Source organism: Aspergillus lentulus (genome assembly GCF_001445615.1).
Source record: "Aspergillus lentulus DNA, contig: Alt16, strain: IFM 54703, whole genome shotgun sequence".
In the NCBI taxonomy this organism is placed as follows: domain Eukaryota; kingdom Fungi; phylum Ascomycota; class Eurotiomycetes; order Eurotiales; family Aspergillaceae; genus Aspergillus; species Aspergillus lentulus.
In genome coordinates this window covers 1,404,120-1,426,248 of record NW_028322113.1, presented here as the reverse complement: position 1 = coordinate 1,426,248, position 22,129 = coordinate 1,404,120, and the positions used below count along the sequence as shown (strand labels likewise).

Genomic DNA, 22,129 nt, shown 5'->3' with positions numbered 1-22,129 from the left:
GTTCGATCCTTGTACGTAGTATAGAGTAAGCAAGCGAGTTGAGCACTAGGTATTGATCATTATATAGAATAACTGCCATTGCACTATCCCTTCTGCTCATTGCAGTGTGCACCCTCTATCCGCAGAGACATCTAAAGGAAACCCAATCCTCTATGAAACCCGGAAATATAAGTAATATGTACAATATCCCGATAGCCAAAAGACCGGTACACTCGAGGAGATGTACGCTATTAGAAAACCTCATCTACGGTACAGTAAATAGAATGGGGCAAGCCGAGCTAGTCATCACATTCGGACTCCATTTCCTCGGCTTCGAGGCTCTTCCTCTTTTCCTCGTTCATTTCGCGGTAGGTGCTCCAGCTCAGGAGGAAGAAGGCGACGATGATGAGGAGACCGCCCACGATCGATGCGGCGGAGAGGGGTTGTCCCGTGCGCAGCCAGTCGACGATGGCGACGAGGAAGATGGTAAGGAGGGCGGCTACAGACGAGAGAACGGGGGATGTGAGAGAGATGAGGACGAGGAAGCATCCCGAGAAGGCTGGTGATGGTCAGCAATTGATGAAAAGACACCGATCAGAATTGGAGTATGCAAGACTTACTGGCATTGGCGGCGACCGATATGAGAAGCATCCATGCGGCCTCACCGGTGGGCACTCGAAACTCTTCCCAGCCCAGCATGTGGAGGATAGGCAAGGGAATCCAAAGGACGAGCAAGGTGAAACAGCCGATGAGACTGCCGAAGGTGTTGGCGAAGATCATGCTCCGGCCGGCGCTTGTGCCCTCCGGGGGACAGGCGAACCGCTTGTACAACACCTCGTAGAGACCGTAGAGCACGCTTCCGACCCCGATTATGATATTGCCCAAAAGTCTGTTCTCTGCTTCCTGCTTTGCTTTCCCTACTGTGCCGTCCGGAGTTTGTTTGCTTTCGCTGCGATCCCCGTACGCAACCACCAGAACTCCGACAATGGCAACGACAACCGAAAACACCTTATCGAATCGCAGCTTATCTTTCAATAGCGGAATGGAGAAAGCATATGCGAAGAACGCGGAGCAGTTGTAGATTGCGGTGAGGTCACTGGCCGTCGTAAGATTGACTGCCACATACCATGATCCACCGGCAATGGTGAGAGCTACAGTCACAAAAGCCGTCGTCCTGAGCATGTAGCGAACCGGTGACCGGTGCAAATCGCGCGACGTGAGGTGTAGATCCCTCGACTCAACCATTTGCGCCGTCGTCCGTAATAAATAAACGTGACGTCGCCAGAATGCTTCCCAGGAAAGTTTCCTCTTCTGTATCCGCAAGATAAGGAGTTGGACCGGCCAGAGAAGGGACCATGACCCGTGGGTGAGATATCTGCAAAGAAGATTCAAGTCAGATCAAGTTCGACTGCCAATAACCACTCAACTTACAGCATGCAATATGGTTTGTCCCAATGCAGCTCATGCTGGATATATACCGCCGTCTCAGTCTGTACCACAAAACTAGCCAAGCTCAACAGCAAGAATCCCGACGCAATCATGTACTTCCGCCGAGTCGCCAGCTCCGCAGAATACTCGGGACTTCTGATCGTCGGCCGCCTGGAATGGTGTAGCATAGGCCTGTGTTCCGCATTGCCATGGCCAAAATCAGTGTTCGACAATCGCCGACGTTCATCCTGTAGTAACGGCTGGTGAGGACGGCCGTCTACTGGACGATGTACAGTTGGACGGTTTGGGGACATCTCGTCATCTGATTCGTGGGAGTCGAGGACCGGCTCGAGTTCCCAGCCTTCCTCCTCAGGTTGTGTATGTGTCGAAGCCACCGTAGGTCAATTCGCCGGCCCTTCCCAGGGTTGACGAATATCCGACGTAAAGATAAATTCCCTCCTTCCTGCGAAATCAAAGCGAAAATGGGGACAGGTTACCAATCCCTAGATCGACAATCTGCAGCGGCTCGAAACGGTGGGTGCTAGGAACTATAAGTAAGAGGTAGAGAATGAACTATCCATGCAGGGGAAGCTGGATAGAGGATCGCGACTATGCAAGTCAACCTTCACCAAGACGGGATGGTTTCTGAGATTGCGAGAACATGCAGCCTTAAGAGAATGCGCTTTCGTAGTCCGGGAAGTACTGCTGCTGCGGCCACGTTTGCCAAGTATAAAACCGAATGAGTGTCTCAGGCCAAGAAACACGGATTCAACTGCCGCTCAGGACCAAGGGAGAGGAAATAAACAACTGGACGTGAAACAAATCTAGAGTCTGGAGAACGGTTGAGAGGAGATGATTAGCTGGCAATGCTAAATCGAGTCTCGTGAGTGTCGCATCCAAATGCAGCAGTCGCCTTACGCTGCAGGCTACTCTCTTTCCCGTTTTGGGATCGTGGCGTCCACCCATATCCGTAACACGTGATGATAGCCTTATCACATACCCAGTCAGGCTTAGGCTCTTGGCGCCTTATGAATCAGGCGTTCATTGAACCACATCTTCCATTCTTAAACGACCAAATTTCATTTCTATTGCTAATGATGGTCTAAACTGCTGTATGAGGCCAAGAGACATTGCGTATGCTGTTGGTTAATGCGCAAATCTGAAGTCCAGTCTTCTGTTCCCCTGGTCCTGTGTTGTCGCAACGTAGTCAACTCGTTGGTCCTCTGTCATGGCCTGCCACTTCATATCCCGGCGGCGATTCTGCATTACATAGTATAGTTTCGTCAAGACATAGAGGACAATGTTTGCGCAAATGATGATGAGTAGCGTCCTGTTTCCAACGACATAGCGAGGAGCATCCGCTATTTTGACAAAAGTGGATGCCTAATTAGCCAAGGAACAAAAGGCCCTCATGGATGGATCTGGCCACACTCACAGTCATGGTATATGTTCGAGCCAATGATTTGAGATGTCTGCGCCGACATGTTATATAATGCGGCTGCGATTGTCCGAGTCCGCACGCTGTTCGAGTTGCGAGAGGTCCACCCAGCGTGAAGCGCATGGGCTGAGGAGGAATTATCGTTAATAGTGTCCCGGAGAATTTCAGGGGAGATGGGTGCTTACGGTTTGGAAAAGAAAGAATCAGTGTGAGTACTGTCCATGCGACCCATTTGTTGGTTTGGCTGAAATTAACCGCATTAATATAAAGGAGCATCGGCAGCATCCACATCTGGGCGAGAATGCCCATATACGCAATTGACTCGAAGGCCTCAGCTCCATAGACAAGGGCTATTCGGGTCACAGCACCCATCGCCTAGTCGAAAGTCAGTATTCAGCAGATATTGGTGGATTTGATCTTGAAATTGCCTACGTTGCATGGAATGGAAAGCAGAATTATATTGAAAGTGCTGAATCCAAAATCTTTTAAGAGCAAGGTAAAGTATTGCGATATTGTTGCTGTTGACATTAGCTGACTTCGGCGGAAGATCCATTTGGTCGAATTGTGTGCTGTACTCACTACTAGGTATCAGGAACAAAAGTCCTATGATATACAAGGGCCATAAATCGTAGTCTTTGAAACTCTGCCAAATAAGTTGGAGGGTCAACGGCTGGCGATTATGCATAGTGCCCTTGCTGGGGTCTTCTCGGATGATACGGTTGACCATGATAATCTCTTCTCTATCCACAAGCCCGCATTAGCATGTCCTAGCGTGCCATGGAAGTAAAAGATATACCTCTCTGTAAACCATCCTTTCTTGCCTCGGGCCCAATTGGCCGTCTGTGTTGGTGACGGTGGCATGAGGATGAAAGCAAGGAGACCAAGCGTCAATGTGAGCAGCCCCTGTGGTGTGTGAATAATGAGTATTCGAAACAAAGGGACTTAACCTGCCACAAACCTCAATTAAGAAAAGCCAACGCCAACCGGCGCGACCACCAACTCCCCGCAGGTGCAGAATCCCAAAAGCGAGAAACCCAGCGAGGATGTCCGCAAAAGAAGATGCTGTATACCAGAAGCCGAGACGTATGGAAAGCTCGTGATGTTTGAAGTAGTAGGAAAGGTAGAGGATCATCTGTTATCCATGAGCTCGATAAGCTTACCGTGTTTGCAAACCACTGACCGTTGGCACGAACCCCCCGGATAGCAACCCCAGAAGAGCCCTTGTGCACAGAAAGGATGTCCTGCCAGAGAGCCAGAACTGGCACAGAGCGATGATCGACCATGATGTCATCTGGAAAGGAACCCATCTGTCGGCGCCGAGCCATTTTGCCATGACCTGTGCAGGTACTTCGGCGAGTAGGTAGCATAGCCTGTTAATCGTGTTTCCCAAGTTATAGTCTGAAGTGATAGAAACTCTGTCAGCCTGTCGAAGAGGGAGTTGATGTCTTGCGCAGACTGACCGTCCCGAGTCAAGTGTAAATCGGTCAAGAAGTTGTCCGCATTGGCTTGTTCTAAGCTCAAACATGATCAGTGACCATAAGGTTGCACATTTGGATAGACAGCACGTACGGATATTGGATCGATCAAGCTCCAATGTCATAAGCATCACACAAGCCATCAAGGTAATACGAAGATCGATCTTCCGAACAATTTGCTACATGGCTGTCAGTCTGGGTTGCGAAGTGATCCTTATCCATGATTGTTAACGCACGTTCTCTTCACCCCATGACCATCTAGCCGATGGATCGAACCGATGGATGTTTTCCCAATCTGGTCGAGGTTTGTATTCTTCTGCTAACTCCGGGTCATCGAAGACAGATGGCTGGGTGGCGATGACATTTGAGTTATCGCCTTTAGACCGCAGGAAGAAGAATCGACGTTTGTCAGACACGTCGCCGAGATCTGACTTTCCTGTACATGATAGAATTCGTGTTATGCTGATTGGAGTCTTCTTCTCAAGATCGGAATCTGTAGGCGAAATAGGCTCTGAAGTCTCCTTCTTGGCCGAACGAGCAATGACAAGAGACATCCTGCTAGGCCTGAGAAGAAAAGACTGTTGTCAAGAATGCCGAGTCTGTATTCTGAGCAGGGGTCCAGGGAGGCCATAATGCCCATTTTAAAGCCAGGTCCTTACATATGATAAGAGGCAATGGTGCCCATCAATCTAGAATCAAACAAGGGGCTTGCGCTGTAAAGCAAACCTCAATGGACTCGTTCTCGATTCGAGTCCCACAACATCACACGACTAGAGCTGCTCATCTGCTTGGGGTTTGGCAGAGATGCAGCCATCCGGTCTCCAAATTTCGACAGAAGCTCCCTGAACACATGCAGCGGCGGCATGAGGCCCCTTGATCCAGAGTCCAGGCGCTCGCCGATGCGGGGCCAGTAGACCTCCGGTAAGTCACTACTATCCTTCTTAATAACGCGGTATGAAGATGTGTGACCGGATCATTAGCAAGTTACAAGACGTCCACTAAAAGTCCGAAGGGGCGCAAATGCCGGAACGGCATCGGTTGTTGCCGTTGTCTGAGGCGAAAGCCTGTGATGCCCGCTGGAATTCCTCATGAGAATACTTTGTCAAACGTATGATTTCTATGATCTGAAAGCCGTACGATCTGTCGAGTTTGCGGGTATTGAGTTCGGTCATTGTTCGGCTCATTTTCTCACCCTATCCTTTGTAGGTCTAATAGCTTGTTTCTGCAGTTTGGCTACGCAAGGGATGCATGCGCGATTTGAGGCAGTATTCTGATCAATTTGAGGCTAACCGGGGAGGTCTGGAATGCCGGAAACGACATCTGCAGTATGCCGATAAAAGCGTCCAGTCTGTGAGTATCGGCGGCGTTCTCGATTATCATCCCATGCGAATTGCATGACGGCCCAGACCTTGATGTAAGGGCACTATGCACAACTGTACAATGAGGTTTCGGGCTATGTGGCGAGGTGTGCCTTTCGGTGATTCCTAGCCTGCCTCGAGCTGTCTAGAATGCCCTAGTGAGGAATGGTGCAGTCTTCGCTACAACAACCCGAAAGGTCCACGGAATCGTATGGAAGATGGCGCGCTAGAATCCTACCCTCTTTCACCTTTGGAATCCAGATGCAACGCTAGATTCGGTCATGGTGCTCGGCGAAGCGACACATGATGCAGCTTTCTCTGCGCGAATAGGGTCAGCACCCTCGATAACGTTGGAAACGAGGCTCGTGTCTCTCTCATGACGCACAATTCCACTTTGGCTCGTCATGAGGGAAGGACGAAGCTGTAGACCATCGATAGGGTTCGTATTCCAGATCTGGTCCTTTTACAAACCAAGTACTTGTGAATGCATGAACATATCTTGGTTTCCGTGTCACGAAAGAGAGAGTTGATATCAAGAGATAGATAATGGTTGCATACAGTCTCTCGCATGACTCTCTCACATTCCTTGTAAGGATGGAGACTGTATTGCCGCTCCACTTTCAACTTCGACTCTGCCAGGATGCAGTTATTCAGGGCGGATTCCACATCGAGATTATGATATGCTTTCCAAATCATTCTCCTCTTTGCCCTGGCGTTGTACACTGGCGACTCCGGGGGCAACAAATATTTTTCCAGAGACGACTCCCTTGAGTGTACTGACAGAGATGACCATCCAGTGGATCACGACAATCAACGAGAGGACCTGATGAAAGTCTTAGACTTTTATCGCAACATCAATAATTCATGTAAACTTACTGTTCCCAGGACCTTAAAAAATGCAGAAGGCAGCTGCCTCCCTAACTGGCATGTTCCCATCGCATACGCACCAACTGGAAAGGTGAACGCCCACCAACCCATGTTGAATGGAAACCTTCCCGACTTCAGCACAGATGCGAACGCAAAGAAAAGCCAAGGAAGGCCAAAAGCCCAGAGGATTAGCGCGGTCATTGCGCCTACAACATATACTATCGAGGCGGCAGAGCTGTCATTCAACGTTTGAGTCTCCGATAGAACAGTCTTTCCAGCTGTACCGAGTTTCATGGCCCTGAAATCGAGTTAGGTGTAGATCATGTTGAAGCTCGTCCTGGGGTCATACGCAAAGGTGCCAGATCCCAAAGGACCCATCGGCAGGAACACGCTCATGATAACTCCCTTATGCGGCAATTTGTGCACGGTAAGCCGTTGAAAGTAGATAACATAGACGATCATCGACAAACAAATGCCGACTCCCCATAGGACATAGCTGACGATAATAGTCCATAATGCATGATTAGGATTCAAAAGGAGATCTGCAACGACTGCACCAGTCCCTGAAGCCACGACGCAACTTGCAATTGGCAAGAGCCAGATCGCAGTCATCGAGGACAGCTGCGCATCGACGTTCGAAATCATTCTGCTTTTGTTTAGTCAAATAAGTACGCACCCATAACAAGCCAAACTTACAGTGAGAACGGCAGGTATAATGCGGAGATAACTGAAAGGCAAGCATCAATCATCCACAAGGCCCAAGCGAAACCTCTTGTCCAATTCCCCCACGCCGGGACGCACACAAAGCAGACCATGTTCACAATGGTCGCTAGTCCCATGGGAAACGTACTCAAGAACATTGACTGAGCTGGTACATTCATGATAGTGTTAAGGGTCTCCGGGTACATAATGTAGCGGAGCACACTCAGAATGCTGCACAGTGCGAATATGGCGACATTAAGGGCAAAGACGACGATCGAGATCCAATAAAGCCAGCGACCATTATAAGGAAGGGTATTTAAGGCGGTGGAAATCATCCCAGTTCCCATAACAACGGAAAACCATCTGATACGAGTGTTAGTAGCTTCCAGGGACCTCATGGTTAACCAGACCCTCCGAGGGAAGCCGGCTTTGAGGAAATTGGAGACGTACGATGGTGTGAAACCATACACGATTCGTCTCCAGCCACTGTGCTGCTCTGGAAGTCGATACTCATCAGGAGAGGAGCGGCAAGGAAGTATATTAGGCGAGGCCTCTGCTGCCCCTGCGTCTTGGGACCCTCCTCTGCTAGGCCGGCTGCTACTCAAGAAACTCGACAGTGAGGTTCGACAAGACTTGATGATCGTGCTCATTGTCAACCCACGTATGTCCTTTACAGCAGAGACATACTGCAATCAAGTCTTCAACCAAAGTTCTCATAGGAGACAAGCTCCAGTGAGCGGCAGCGATTTCCGCGAAAATTCATCCTCTGTTTGCTTGGCACGTCTACCATTCCAAAGGCAAGTACCGAGTAGGCCACACTGTTATCAATCAGCATTCTAGAATCCAATCTCAGACAACAAGATGGGGCTTGTTACCGAATTTTGCAGGGCCAAAAAACGTGGAGATCCACAACCGACCGAAATTCGGACGCCGACATATGACATCGGGATTCGGGACTGCCTACCCAGGACTGGAGATATGAATAGCTGAGGCGTAACTTCAGAAATTAAGACTCCATGTCGTGTTTACACGTTTGATATCTTTCCTCAATCCTTTGTCTTGGACTCAACTTTCCTTCTTCGCTCTGAGCAAAGCGGGTGGGACGGATGACGCCGGACACTTACCCGTGATCCGAAGGACTTTGCTCGGTTCAATTTCGGCGGACGGCGTAAGTACATGGAAAGTATTTCAGATTGCCACATGGAAGAATCAGGCGCGGACGCAGGATGATGCTGCACGAACAAAATCGCAAAGAAAGCTTGTATGAGTGAATTGCGAATATCTACTGAACAAGGGCAATGTATAATCCAGATACGGTGGTTGGTTGAGCTACGCCTTGGGTTTAGGCTTGAACAAGGCCGCTTGGGTGTCATAGGTGTATTTCAAGTCGAGATGCCAGTAGTTTGGAGCAGTCGGCTTCGCAATCAACCAGGCTTGGTCCAATACGTCGACAACTTCCTGAGGCAAGGGGCCCTTCTGGATATCCTTGAGGTTGTTTTCCAACTGCGCGAGGCTGCTCACGCCAATAATGACACCATCGCGGCCGTTATCCTTCATGTTGAGCGCGGAGTGGTGATGGATCCAGCGAAACGCAATCTCGGGCATGGTTAGGCCATGCCTTTCGGCAACAGGCTCGATCAGTCGCAGAGCGTCGAATGTCGCGTCCTTGAAATAACGTCCCCGGTACAATGTTCCATGTGAAGACTGATTACTATATCTTCCTTCCGCAGGAATGTCCTTAGTCTTGTATTTGCCAGAGAACAGACCACCAGCCAGCGGATTATAGACCACGATGTCAATTCCGTAGCGCTTGCAGGCGGGGATGAGCTCCGTTTCGATGTTGCGCGCTGTGTTCATCAGCGTCAGTAAATACAATTCGAACGGGACCTTATAGCAGACATCTACGTCACAGCAAGAGGATACTTACTGATAGCATTATACATCGCCTGGTAGATTGTGGGTCTAACCCAACCTCTCTCGTTGCAGAGTATAACTATCTCCGCAACTTCAAAAGCAGTATAATTGCTCAAGCCCAACTGCACGAATTTTCCCTCCTTGTGGAGCTCATTGACGGCTTCCAGAGTCTCAGCAAAAGGCACAGATCGATCCGCGGCGTGCAGGTAGAAGATGTCCACTTGGTCGGTTTGCAGTTCCTTCAAAGAACGCTCGAGGTTCTCACGAAGAACATCGGCTTTGTGTGCACCGGGGGTATGGGGGTACCATTTCGTCGCTAGAGTCAGCCCACGTTCCTTCCACCTGGCTTGGGCTGTGAAAGCCTCTTGTTTTCCTCCCACGTAGACTCGCGCAGTATCGACCTCGTTGTAACCTTGCTGCTGGAGATGATCCAAGCACTTGTTAAAGTCGTCGAGGGACGTGATGCGAGCACCTTCGGACTCATCTGGCCCAAAGGTCATCAAACCGAGAATGACTCTCGGTGTAGCGGACGGCACAACCAAAGGCATTATGAGATTCAAGTGTGAGTGTAGTCGTGGTGATCTTCAAAGGCTGAAGGTGGAATCTGATGGAACAGTGAGGTCAGGTCTACCTTCCGCCGGGATGACGAGGTTCAGGGTCATTGCGCTATTTGTATTCAGGACATTCTTAATTAATAATACAGCAATCTCACGACCACACACAAGATAACGATACCCACAGTAGCCCGCTAAAGAAGGGGGTACGATGCGAATACGAGGCCCGAATTCCTCAAACACCTGTCCGCCTGAGGTGGAATGGATACGCTGGTGTTCCCTTACCCCGCACTCGAGATCTGCTCATTTATCTCATCATAGAGTGGGCAGAGTAAGACATTGTAGTCGAGAATACAAGCATGACCTGCAAGAATGCGATTAAGCTTATTTGAGCTTAAACGCCGGCTTTTGAAAGCTTCTTGAGATTGGAGTCTTCGATCCTCAGCATGGACTAGTGTCTCCTGGTGGGGAGGACAACCAGACACATTGCTGCAGACACCTGGGAGACGTCATCCGGTCGGAACATCCAATTCCCAAAGCTATACAGCATAATCGCATATAGAGCAACGAACATCGGATCTGAGCGGGTCAGCATCACAGTCCAGATTAATTCATAGCAATAAGCTGCTCCAAGATGGCTGCACCGAACGACAACCATCGATACTCGGTCCTAATCATCAACCCAAACACGTCAACCCACATGACGAACGCACTCAAACCCATCCTAGAGAGCTTGGATTATGCAGATATCCACTTCGATTACTTCACGGCACCTTCCAGTGAGTCTGTCACACTCCCGGATGGGCGCATTATCATCGGAGTGCCCAGCATCAACTCTGGAGAGGATTCTATCACATCAGCCTTGCATTGCAGGCCCTTTGTCGAACCGCTTGTTCCAAGATATGATGCATTTCTTGTGGCATGTTATTCCGCTCATCCTTTAGTCGGCATGCTGAAAGAGGCGATCACAGAATATGAGCAGACGTCCTCCAGAAAAGACTCCGCAATACCGGAGTGCCGAAAGAAATATGTGACAGGCATATTCGAAGCTAGTGTCTTGACCTCTCTCTCCCTCATTAGCTCTTTCCATCTGATGGGAGATGCAAACTTTCATAAAGCCCAAGCGAAGGACACCTTCGGCATAGTTACGACTGGGAGCATCTGGAGAGACGAACTGACAAGAGCGGTCACAGAGATGATCGTGAATTCTGGCGACAGCGGCGGCTCTACTGCTCGCTTTACCGGTGTGGAGACCACTGGATTGACAGCCGGTGAATTACATACTACGCCTGCCGAAGAGGTGAGGAGAAGGATCAGTGATGCGACAGAGAGGCTCATTAAGAGCACGTCGCATCCTGTAAGTGCCATTTGTATGGGGTGTGCAGGGATGGCAGGCATGGAGGAAGCGGTGCGAGATGGCTGTATCAGGGCATATGGTGAACGACATGGCCGACGAGTGAGGATAGTGGATGGCGTAGTCGCCGGGGCAGGCATGCTTGTGACGGCTTGCAAGGCGGGATTCTGAGACACCTAAGCATGGCGTACTTCGTCTTTTCCCAGCACATATAAGGCATACAGCAAATGCAAGTCCATGGCATGCCACGGTCAGCTGCACGATGCTCAGTGAATTTACATGGTCCAGATTTGACACGTAGATTGTGGTTTAGCATAATGGTTACTTCAGGACCAAGACGTGGAGTGGAAAGCGGCGTGCAGATTGACATCAAAAAAGCAGGGTAAAATAACGAATTTAATCATTCATATACATGGTGCCAGTTAATGGTTCAGTTCAATTAATTGATTTCACACTTTCGGTTCTATGATTCCATTGCTTTGGAAAGGTTTCAGACACCACTGACAGCTACCTAACGTTGTGCACCTGAGGCCCACCACCTCCAAAATAAGATTCCCCGCGAAAACGCGCTACGCGTGGGCTATAACCTCGACTACTTCTGGTGGTCACGAAAAACGATGCCCAGGTATGTGCCACGATCTGCCCAATTATTTCTATCTGATCCTCTGTGTGAGATAAAGTCAGCTAATACTCAAGTTGTTTTCAGAGAAATAATTACGATTCAAGCCGGCCAGTGCGGCAACAATGGTATGAAATCTCAAGCGACGCAAACCAGCCTTCCGCGCAACCTCATTAAACATGACACTCTTGCGATGCCACGGTCCCGCTAACTTGATTTCTTTACAGTCGGCAGTCAATTCTGGCAACAGCTTTGCCTTGAGCACGGGATTAGCCAGGATGGGAACTTGGAGGAGTTTGCGACAGAAGGCGGGGATCGCAAGGATGTCTTCTTCTACCAGGTAAGAGCTTTTGTGGCGTGATGAATCTGGGAATGTGATGCTTGGATTGAGTGAGCTGACTCTGGTGAAATCAGAGCGATGATACCAGATATATCCCCCGAGCGATCCTTCTGGACTTAGAACCAAGAGTACGAATTCACCCTCTACCAATGCGCTGCGATTTATTTCTCTCCTGAATCTGAGCTGAGCTTGCATGGACAGGTTTTGAACTCAATACAAAGTGGACCCTACAAGAACATCTACAATCCCGAGAACTTCTTCATCGGTCAGCAAGGCATTGGTGCTGGAAACAATTGGGGTGCCGGCTACGCCGCCGGCGAAGTCGTACAGGAGGAGGTCTTCGACATGATTGACCGAGAAGCGGACGGTAGTGACTCTTTAGAGGTGAGACACTTAGGTGGAAGGGATCGGACATCCTTGGCGATCGCATATGAGTATTGTTGGGCTAATTTGGTGTTTCGTTATAGGGCTTCATGTTCCTGCATTCGATTGCAGGAGGAACCGGCTCGGGACTTGGTAGCTTCATCCTCGAGCGGATGAATGACAGGTTTCCGAAGAAGTTGATTCAGACATACTCCGTTTTTCCAGATACCCAGTCGGCGGACGTCGTGGTCAATCCGTACAATAGTCTGCTAGCCATGAGGAGGCTGACACAGAATGCTGACTCTGTGGTAAGTTTCCATCTACCGGACTACCCCATTGACAGGACTAAGTTGCGGTCAGGTTGTTCTCGACAATGGTGCACTTTCGCGGATTGTTGCAGATAGACTTCATGTGCAAGAGCCTTCGTTCCAGCAGACAAATCAGCTTGTGAGTCTTCCTCAGTGCAAGTAAACCGCATACAAGCAAAGCTCACTCTCAATAGGTGTCCACCGTCATGTCAGCCTCTACCACCACCCTCCGTTACCCCGGTTACATGCACAATGATCTTGTTGGAATCATCGCCTCTCTCATCCCTACACCTCGCAGCCATTTCCTGATCACATCATACACGCCCTTTACCGGTGACAATGTCGACCAAGCAAAGACAGTTCGTAAAACCACCGTTCTAGACGTTATGCGGCGCCTGCTACAGCCGAAGAACCGCATGGTCTCAATCAACCCGAGCAAGTCCAGTTGCTACATGAGTATTCTCAACATCATCCAGGGAGAAGCAGATCCCACAGATGTGCATAAGTCTTTGCTGCGTATCCGCGAGCGACGTTTGGCATCATTTATTCCTTGGGGTCCGGCCAGTATCCAAGTTGCCTTGACCAAGAAATCTCCATACATACAAAACACGCACCGCGTAAGCGGCCTGATGCTGGCGAATCACACATCAGTGGCGACTCTCTTCAAACGGATTGTCCAACAGTACGACCGCCTGCGGAAACGAAACGCATTTTTGGAACAGTACAAGAAGGAAAGCCCCTTTACGGACGGTCTTGGCGAATTTGACGAAGCGCGGGCTGTAGTGATGGACCTCGTTGGTGAATATGAGGCAGCAGAAAGAGAAGACTATCTGGACCCAGATGCGGGCAAGGAGAAGGAGATGGGGATGTGATCACGACCACTGCGTAGTGGATGGTTAAATTCTGCGAATCGGCGTTTGCTCCTTGATTTCCTTTGCGCTGTTGCTATGGCTTTTTCTGATGGGTTAAACTTTGGCAAGCGGCGTTTACCGTTAGTTTTACTTTGCTATATCCTTGCGAATCCTCCTACGCGTGATCAAGGGCGTTGCTCCATGGAGAAAGGTTTCAGGCAAGACGTTATAGGAGGAGATAGAGACGAATAATGCGACATCGGATGTCCAGCATTTTCAGACCCCGGAAACCACTTACTGAGAGTTTGAGCTACATACAGAGGTAGTAGAAGCGTGCATGCTCTTATCAGAGCACGGACATTTGGCGATCCTGCCATGATACAGTCGTAAGCCTTACCGCTGCGAGGCGTTGGCGCTGCAGGTAGATAGTGTATGAGCCCAACATCGTCAACTGTGATTGACAACGCATGGACCACGGAGTACGTGCATCATCCATCTTCCACATGCACTAGGTACTTGGCGATGGTGGAATCGATCAACTATACAGAAGCACATATTGCATAAACCAGATATGGGCGGAACAGGCGGCGGGTAGGCGAGTATTCAAAAGAGAGCGCGGTTGCATATCCCTTTGACTCGATATGATATCTGGAACATATAAATAAAAAATGGCTGTCATGGCCTGAGGCGAATGCTAACCTTGAATGCCAATCTGACGTGACAAATCTGCTGGCGCCCCGCTGTGACTGTGGGTGTCTGAAATTTGGAGGAGATGGATGGTTCTGCCAAAGGAAGATGGCCTGAGCTAATTTTCTTCACATATTTTGTTCTTTCTTCGTGTTTCGGCATTGTCGTGAGCTGTCAACAAGTGCTAGCGCTACGAGGTACCTGATAGTACTCCATACCGACAGTGATACCTATCTGTCTACCTCTAAGGTAGGTATGCCAACGAGGTAACCTAGCGCTTTCTGTCCTTATCATATGGATCAAAATCGGCTAACTTAATGGAACCACGCACATCTGCCAACTCAAAAGTATATTGTACTATCTCTGCAGGCCAGATGTGGGTAGCTACAATAGTGCAGTTAGTGGCGTTTTCAACCGACTTACTTGAGATGGTAAATGACTACCCCGTCCCAGCTTATCATGTGTTGCTCATCTTCGAAGGAAAAGAGGTTAATTGTTGCGAGGGACCAAGGAAACTTGCGTTATTGGGGGTCTTCGCCTTCCCGAGGTAAGTAGCTACCTTTCCTGAAGATAGCTAGATAGATAGCTAGTGGCTTTTACTCCGCACCGTTGCAGTTTCATCAAGTTGCGCCAACCGCAAGAATCTGCACGCGATTCCGACAATGCCAATTTCCAGGCTGGATTTCATCGACATACGGACAATTGCTGGCCCTGTTATACAGACTAATTTCCATTTTCTGTCAGGCATTGATTTGATGCTCTTTTTGGTCATTCGAGTTGCTGAGTGCTAGTATATCTACTTCACGTGACTCAATCTCGGTGCGGAGAAGGCCGACTAGTACGGAGTAGATCCAAGATGAAGAGCGCCATCAGTTCGGCCGGTCACTTGAACCAGTTGAATTATCTTTAATCGAGAGACACTGATACCGCGCAGTGAAACAGCTAGTATAGTAGATAATAGCTGATATTTGCACGGCTTGTATCAAACCGGTAGCGACCCAGATCAGGTGGACTCAGCATGCTCGGTCATAGGCTCCAGTGGTTGCCCTGCATTGTTACGGGCGGGTTTGAAAGTGATGATCAATAGGCAGGATCTGACTTATATGATCTGACTTGTAGAGATAATTTGCATGCCTTTCAGCAGCAGGCGCTATTCCATTAAATATGCATAGTTGGAATTCAAAATGGGTCGGTGCGTTCATAGGGGTCATAAGGTACTCCGCAGGAGTCGTCACCTCGCCCAGCGGAAAGGGGAAAGTGACTTGGTCATTAGTCGACATCCTGTAAAGATGAACTGGCCTTTTGGATCCTTTCCCCTTTCTTGTACTATTAGTCTAGTGTTTGAAAGCCTTCTTAGTTCCTTGATACTCCAGACCTAACGATTGTTTTAATGGATACTACAGAGTACTGCAAAATGAAGAGCCATTGGCCTCGGAGTATCGCCTCGTCTACGGAAGACTACAACACCAATATTGCCAACTCTTGACGCTTATAATTCTTTTGCAACTTCGCGAGGACGCCTCCGATGATGCCGCAGATGATCGCAAGATGTGGTACCGAAGGCAAACCGACCTCGTGCGCCGGGCAAGTGAACACTTGGACTTGGAAACTCCCTTTCTGTACAGTAACTTTTGAGAGGCCTCAGGCTCCACCCCCGATTTTGCCTCCACCAGGTAGCTATAAGTACTTACACTAGATCAGTAGTAGTAAGTGAGTAACTCGATATGTACAAAAGTATAGTGAAAAATGGAGCCCTTTTGGATCAGCGGCGGCACTAGTGTACTATACTGTACTATCAGTATCATTGATAATTACTAGTTGCTACTATGATACAACCTCCTACGTAGATGTCTCCAAATGAAGCAATCTAGCCTAACTAACTATCTGGCTGGGTATTGTGACTCAGCATTCATCCCTCTCTTCCAGTTTCTCCTCAGTTCTTCCCATGTTAACTCATATTATTCATCCGTAGCATCATCTGGCTCCATCCATTCTTTAATAAATTATTAAGGCAATCCCTTCCCCGTCGCCTCCTGTCTCTGTATCCGTCTGTACAAATTGACTTTTCTTTTTTTGCCTCAGTGCCACCTCAATTTCCAGCCAAACTCAACCCCCATCCTTTCATTAGATACCACCTATTGTTCCACTCCCGTGCTTTCCGATCATCGGTCTGCTTTCCGATCCTCTTTAAAAGACATATATATAGCCGAGCCGCTGGTAGCAGTTACTTCCTCCTTCTTATCTCTTTCTTTATCGACTTGATTCAACTGTCTCCTCTTCTCCCTACCCTTGCTCTCGAACCTCCTTATCTTACCGTCGACCTCGCCATCAAATCACCTATACTCTCAACCTCGTCTATCCGTCCATACGGTTCTCCTCGATTCCTTCTTGAGTGCATTCCTCAAACCGAGCCGATATATATTTCCTCGACTTCCTTCTTCCTTCCAACCACCTTACCTAGCTCTTGTCGCAACTTTCTAACAACATGGCGCCTCGCAAGCCTCGCTGCAACTTCAAGGAGTGCAAGGAAGCCGCACAGCGGATCGTCGGTGACTGCAGCTTTTGCAATGGACACTACTGCTCGAAGCACAGAATGCTGGAGGCTCACTCCTGTACGGGGTTAGAGGACTGCAAGAAGGAGTCTCACGCCCGAAACGCCGACAAGCTCAACAGCGAGCGTACCCAAGTCATCAAGGGCGTATGAGAACCTGGGACGGGTTTTCGCATCTCAAGCAATTCCGCTTTCGACGATTCTTTCGATCTACATCTTCATCCTACGTCGCAGTCGATTTAAGCCGTTGAGTTTAGCGCGGTGTTGTGACTCGATTTGATACCTTGGCCGGTTTGAGCATCAACGAATTCGTTTTTGTTCTTGTCGGCTGCACATAATGCAAATCCTCTTATTTTGGGACCTTGGGTTTGGGAGATACTCTTTTGGGTTTTATTTTTGATGGTTGTTTGCCCATCTCATTATCATTCATACGCGTGGCGTTTATACATTGGAGTTTTGATGATTCACTCAATCTGCAATCTCGATTTGTTGCGTGGACACGGCATCGTGTTCAGTCACCCATAGACTACTGTTCTATCTACAACTGAGACGATTTTATTTCTCCTTTCTTCCTCTGTTACAGTCCTGATTTTCTGCGTAGTGTAGACCGCTCGGACCTGCTGTCGCGGGGATATGCTCGAGTGTCGCACATAACTGGTTGTACAGTTGACACCAAAGCTCATCGATTTCGGGGAGCTCGCCAATGGCCTTGAGTCGTAGATAGGCTGTAGTGAGGCAACTAAGGCAGCTACCCTCGTAGCTTAGGCCGCATAGCGCGCCAGCCATCCCAGACGTTTGGGCCAGTGGGAGCTCAACCTGAACTCGTGTCATATGATGTTCAACGACGTTAGAGCATTGGCCCATGCTACGTCCAAGAGCTTGAGAAATGAGAACCCGAGTCAATTCATGAAGAAGTCTTTGAAACGAAAATCAATGGACTACTGAGTAAGAGTGTACATATATAACAAGAAAAGGTCTCCAGAGCCCCATTTAACCGGGTCCAATCTTCGGCCTATAGCAGCACATGTCAGTCCGTGCAATTTCAAGCGAGTAAGGAATGAAAATCACATACATATCATGATGTTCACTCAACCTGCTCAAATACTTATTCAACTCCTCCACTCGCTCCTTGTGAGTCTTGACACCTTCCCGCTTTAGACGTTCCAAGAGCTACTCCGATATCAGCTGCTTTGTCCTTTGTTCGTAGATCTCTCCACCGTAAGTAGAGTTTGTAGACAGAATGAGATACGCACCCTCTTCTTTCGCGCCTCTTCGTACTTCCTTTCTGCTTCTGTCTTGCCTACTGTTGCACCCGTATCATCTGGGTGTGCGTGGTGGTCCTGGTGGTGATCCTCGCTCCCCCGGTCTTCATCGGGATGTCTAGCTTCGGGCGGCGCGGAGCCAACCTCACCCTCCTTGTCGGATTTGCTCTTCTTGGACTTCTTCTTTTTCTTTTCTACTCGGCCGTCGCTGACTTTGGAGCCTTTGAGTTTGAGTTTGCCGCCCCCGCCGGCTGCGTATTCGTCGCCGGGGGCCATTTGTATTTTCTTTCTTGGTTTGTTGGGGATTCAGACGTCCAAGACAGGGCTTATATGTTTGGTTGGCAGGAGTTATAGGGTTATATGTTTTACTTGGCGTGGTTCTGGTGATGATGGGTGTTGTAAGTGGATCTAAGGTGTTGTAGATGGCGATGGTCAGGTGATTATTTACTATTTTGGATTAGCGTTTTTCCTCGTCTACGTCCAGAAGTAATATGGATGGAAGGAATAGTAACTAAAACTTTCCAAAGAAACCCTGTTTCCAAATCTAAGACATGATGCCCAAGATGCATTCTGGGGGTGTGCTTCTTTGTTCATTTGTTCTCTCTTTGTCTGGTGGAGGACAAACTCGATCTGGACAAAGGATGGCCATGACCAAGAGCCTGGCAGGATGCTGTGCTTGATAACCCAACAGCAAGGAGATATCCATTAGTTACTGCGTCTTTGTTCTTGCCTCAAAGGTATCTTCTTGCCATGCTGAATACCAGGATACAATGACAGCCTCATACGACTGGACTGGGTATCCTACCAGCTTGAGCGGTCTCTCTTTGACCTCAATGCTCTGTATGATCTTAAATCATGGGATCTGTCTCTGTATTGAGCTTCAGCTCGTTTCCTTATAAAGTCTCAAGGACGATGTTTTGCTGCATCGTGTCGCTCTGCCATCATCCTCCAACTATTCCACTTAAGCCCCCAAGGTTTCCATTCATAAATCTCTAGAATATTCCCCACGGACGATCATGGAACGCCTCTTCACCGACGGCGACGACGACCTCTTCATAGCAGACACCCTCACAACGTGGTACGTCCATGTGCCGCTCTCCTCCGGCTGCGCCTACGACAAGGTCATTCTCTTCGACGCCATCTGCAGCGCCATCCAAGCCGGCCGCTGCGAGATCTATTCCTCGCGTAACCTAGAGAATACCACTTATGGCTTCATGATTGAGGTCCAGGCTCGATTCTCCGACCCGGGGGCAGTTCGGCGTGCAGCGTATCACATTGCTCAGCGGCATTTGGAGTTTCATAGAATGGAGATGCACAGTAGGGCGCAGACGAGGCTGGCGGAGAAGTGCCTGGCTAGTTTGAGTTTGGAGGATGCAGAAGGGAAGTAAGAAGAGCGTAGATAGAGGATCGAATGACCTTGGGGGATATCCTTTGTGTGGGTTTTGTGTGTTGGCGTTCTGGGGTGGCTGAATAAGAAACACTGTTTGCAGTATCTTGAAGATATCAAATGAGACGTCAACTTTCGGAAAGATAGGCACAGGCACCTTGACGCAATTATTGCCATATGCGCTTTATTAGTCCTAAGACCTTAACTGCGAGCAACTACAAAGGAATCTGAGAGGAGCAACACAGGTAGTAAACAACGGTATTGTCTTAAAGGTCCAGACTCGTCTCGCAGATTCGACGATGCATGCAAGCCTCGTGTGGTCTCAAACTATGCAGTCTTCTTTCTTGCGTGTCTGATACTGCACCTTCAGTTTCAATCCAGACGTCTCATTTAATGTATATAAATAGCGCATTGAAGGCATCAATCATTGCATCAGCGATACATTACAGCTCATTAGTGCTCACTTCCCTACCACCCCTCTACAAACCCATCAAAACACAATCATACCCAAACAGACGGGCCAAACAATCAAATGGGCCTCCTCGAACTCATTCAATACCTCCGAGGCGAAGAGCCCACAGGATACACCTGGTACGTCCACTTCCCCCTACATGGCGACCCACTAACCCAAAGCGAAATCCTTCACACGGCGGTCCAGGAACTGCGCCACAAAAAGACGACTCTGTGGTTGTCTCGAGGCGCAGCGCCCAACAAGGGAATGCTGATGAAAGTAATCGTGGCTGATAACAAGGCTGAGGAGGTGCTCAAGGCTGCAGGAACAGTCCTCGAGCGGCGGCTGCAGGACGCGAAGATGTCGCTTGAGCGGATTCTCCAGAAGGATAATGATAGGAGGGCGGATAATTATGTTACCAAGTTGACGAGCGATTTGGCTGCGTTGTCTATGGATGGGTAAATAGCTCTGTCTTTTCTCGTGCGTTTCTGGTGTCTGGCGTCTAGTGTTCTTGGTCAGGTGTTAATAGACAGCTCATACTTTGACGGAGAGTTATTGAATGGGTTTGCTTGGGATAGGAAATGGTGAGTTCTCTTGCTCAAATGATTCTGTGGATTTCTCAAAAAGCCGGGAATACCCTGTGCTACTCCTAGTATGAAAACAGAATTTGGTTGCTCGCTCCATTCGTAAATCTAATGAAGGTTATACTCATTCATCATGAACGTAGACGCTAATCAAAAGGAATTGGTCGTAAACCTGTTCCGCCGATTCGTTTCCTCATTTCGGCTCCAGCGGCCACTGTACTCGGCACTTTGATGCCGCAGCAATCTCCGAAATGATCAGTGTGACGGGCGTGAAGATTACCATCTCCATGATCATGGAGCTCCTCATCCGCATCATCCGTGCGCTCTCCCATGCTTGGTTCAGCGGGTAGCAGACTGCCGAATAGAAAATGCTGCATAATGGGTAACTTGCCCAGGACCTCTTTGATGAACATTTTCTTCATGCCTCCTTCAATCTTCAGCCAATTTTTGGCACCGGAGATGTCATCCAGCATGGGACTGTGCCACCGGAGGCCTTTGACCGTCTTCACGCTGTCTACCCATCGCACTTGATCCAGATAGATATATCTGTCTCCTTCTTCGTCTAATACTGCTGTGTTGTGGATCGCTAACGGTGTGATGTACGGATGATCCACAAGCTGGGCGGCACCGAAGAGGAAGGGCAGAAAATGGTAGTCATCCAAACCCCACACACCATGTGAGCCAGCAGGCTCCAGGTAATAAGTCATTTGTACTTGCCGCATGAGATGCATATACTCGAGATACACTCTGAAAACGATCATTGCAAAGTCTGCCGTCGATATCATCTGCATCTGTCGAAGGCACAATAGCCACATCATAAAGTTCAACTCATGTCCTGAACCATAATCCAACCGGTCCCGCGATCCCAGGGAGTGGACCAAATATGATGATACTTCCTCTATGGCGTCCGCATTCTGTAGCCCGATGATATCTCTATGCCATGTCGCACTCTGCGCAGCGACATCATCGAAGAGGTCGCGGAAAGCCGGGTTACCGAACCTTGAACCGCCTTGGTCAATGGAAGGATGTTTGTCAACGAGTTGTCTAATATTATCTATCACGGATAGAATTCTGGAGATGTTTGGGGAGGCAGGTTGGTCTTTGTTATCTGTAACCGCATGTCCTCTTACTGAATCAGAGAGGCCGAAAATGAAGCCGACAACGAGAGTGTAGGTCGACGATGCAAGAAAAGTTTCGTGGTCTTTCCGCGATAGGATACGCCGAACAGGTCGTGCATAGGTATGAGTCGATAGATCTGGTGGACTGGGGAGAGGAGGTGTCACCGGGGCGGGCTCTCTGGACGAGAGGCCAGAGTGAGACTTGCGACTAGCTCGCAGCTCGGATAACTTCTTGGACAAATCAAGCTTGGGTCCTGCTGGCGGAGACGACATAGTCGCATGAGAAGCCATCATGTAGAAGTTCGCATCAAAAACGATCTGGTTCTGTCAGATGCTGGCAAGTGACCTCGAATTGTATATCACTTGACTCCAAAATAACAGTACTACTGAGCTGGCAACGAAATAAAGTGGTGTCACAGGTGCTTTCGCCGGCAGATGGGGCGTATCAACACACCGCCTGCTAAAAAAGGACTATGACGGCGTTGCCATAAGCAGGCTAGCGTCATCTACAGTCACCATGTGATCAGCCAATAGACTAA

The 22,129-nt window shown here is 49.0% G+C and overlaps 10 protein-coding genes across 10 annotated transcripts; 4 read left to right on the top strand and 6 right to left on the bottom strand.

The window, feature by feature from the left end:
- Positions 1–278: 278 nt before the first annotated feature.
- ALT_7935 (DMT family transporter) lies at positions 279–1,721 on the bottom strand (the record flags this gene model as incomplete). The annotated part of the gene is made up of 3 exons (XM_033555832.1): positions 279–538; positions 600–1,354; positions 1,411–1,721. The coding sequence occupies 3 exons, from the start codon at positions 1,719–1,721 to the stop codon at positions 279–281; spliced, it is 1,326 nt and encodes a 441-aa protein (XP_033411723.1).
- Positions 1,722–2,553: 832 nt separating this feature from the next.
- On the bottom strand, positions 2,554–4,874 carry ALT_7934 (putative MFS transporter; the record flags this gene model as incomplete). The annotated part of the gene is made up of 11 exons (XM_033555831.2): positions 2,554–2,768; positions 2,843–2,971; positions 3,031–3,220; positions 3,278–3,363; positions 3,425–3,585; positions 3,642–3,748; positions 3,804–3,977; positions 4,026–4,243; positions 4,306–4,356; positions 4,415–4,499; positions 4,557–4,874. The coding sequence occupies 11 exons, from the start codon at positions 4,872–4,874 to the stop codon at positions 2,554–2,556; spliced, it is 1,734 nt and encodes a 577-aa protein (XP_033411722.1).
- Positions 4,875–6,351: 1,477 nt separating this feature from the next.
- Positions 6,352–7,897, bottom strand: ALT_7933 (TDT family transporter; the record flags this gene model as incomplete). The annotated part of the gene is made up of 5 exons (XM_033555830.2): positions 6,352–6,501; positions 6,555–6,843; positions 6,895–7,191; positions 7,242–7,610; positions 7,698–7,897. 5 exons carry the CDS (start codon positions 7,895–7,897, stop codon positions 6,352–6,354), a joined length of 1,305 nt encoding a protein of 434 aa, XP_033411721.2.
- A 679-nt stretch (positions 7,898–8,576) lies between these two features.
- ALT_7932 (aldo/keto reductase family protein) lies at positions 8,577–9,709 on the bottom strand (the record flags this gene model as incomplete). Its single annotated transcript, XM_033555829.1, has 2 exons — positions 8,577–9,094; positions 9,175–9,709. The coding sequence occupies 2 exons, from the start codon at positions 9,707–9,709 to the stop codon at positions 8,577–8,579; spliced, it is 1,053 nt and encodes a 350-aa protein (XP_033411720.1).
- Positions 9,710–10,349: 640 nt separating this feature from the next.
- On the top strand, positions 10,350–13,571 carry ALT_7931 (tubulin gamma chain; the record flags this gene model as incomplete). The annotated part of the gene is made up of 9 exons (XM_033555827.2): positions 10,350–11,072; positions 11,600–11,694; positions 11,776–11,816; positions 11,916–12,028; positions 12,103–12,156; positions 12,230–12,412; positions 12,496–12,699; positions 12,752–12,838; positions 12,894–13,571. 9 exons carry the CDS (start codon positions 10,350–10,352, stop codon positions 13,569–13,571), a joined length of 2,178 nt encoding a protein of 725 aa, XP_033411718.2.
- A 3,151-nt stretch (positions 13,572–16,722) lies between these two features.
- ALT_7930 (AN1-type zinc finger protein) lies at positions 16,723–16,941 on the top strand (the record flags this gene model as incomplete). The annotated part of the gene is made up of 1 exon (XM_033555826.1): positions 16,723–16,941. The coding sequence occupies one exon, from the start codon at positions 16,723–16,725 to the stop codon at positions 16,939–16,941; it is 219 nt and encodes a 72-aa protein (XP_033411717.1).
- Positions 16,942–17,778: 837 nt separating this feature from the next.
- Positions 17,779–18,326, bottom strand: ALT_7929 (DUF1754 domain-containing protein; the record flags this gene model as incomplete). The annotated part of the gene is made up of 3 exons (XM_033555825.1): positions 17,779–17,800; positions 17,861–17,958; positions 18,042–18,326. The coding sequence occupies 3 exons, from the start codon at positions 18,324–18,326 to the stop codon at positions 17,779–17,781; spliced, it is 405 nt and encodes a 134-aa protein (XP_033411716.1).
- Positions 18,327–19,066: 740 nt separating this feature from the next.
- On the top strand, positions 19,067–19,438 carry ALT_7928 (uncharacterized protein; the record flags this gene model as incomplete). Its single annotated transcript, XM_033555824.2, has 1 exon — positions 19,067–19,438. The coding sequence occupies one exon, from the start codon at positions 19,067–19,069 to the stop codon at positions 19,436–19,438; it is 372 nt and encodes a 123-aa protein (XP_033411715.2).
- Positions 19,439–19,969: 531 nt separating this feature from the next.
- ALT_7927 (uncharacterized protein) lies at positions 19,970–20,350 on the top strand (the record flags this gene model as incomplete). Its single annotated transcript, XM_033555823.2, has 1 exon — positions 19,970–20,350. The coding sequence occupies one exon, from the start codon at positions 19,970–19,972 to the stop codon at positions 20,348–20,350; it is 381 nt and encodes a 126-aa protein (XP_033411714.2).
- A 268-nt stretch (positions 20,351–20,618) lies between these two features.
- On the bottom strand, positions 20,619–21,884 carry ALT_7926 (serine/threonine-protein phosphatase 2A activator; the record flags this gene model as incomplete). Its single annotated transcript, XM_033555822.2, has 1 exon — positions 20,619–21,884. The coding sequence occupies one exon, from the start codon at positions 21,882–21,884 to the stop codon at positions 20,619–20,621; it is 1,266 nt and encodes a 421-aa protein (XP_033411713.2).
- Between the last annotated feature and the right edge of the window lie 245 nt (positions 21,885–22,129).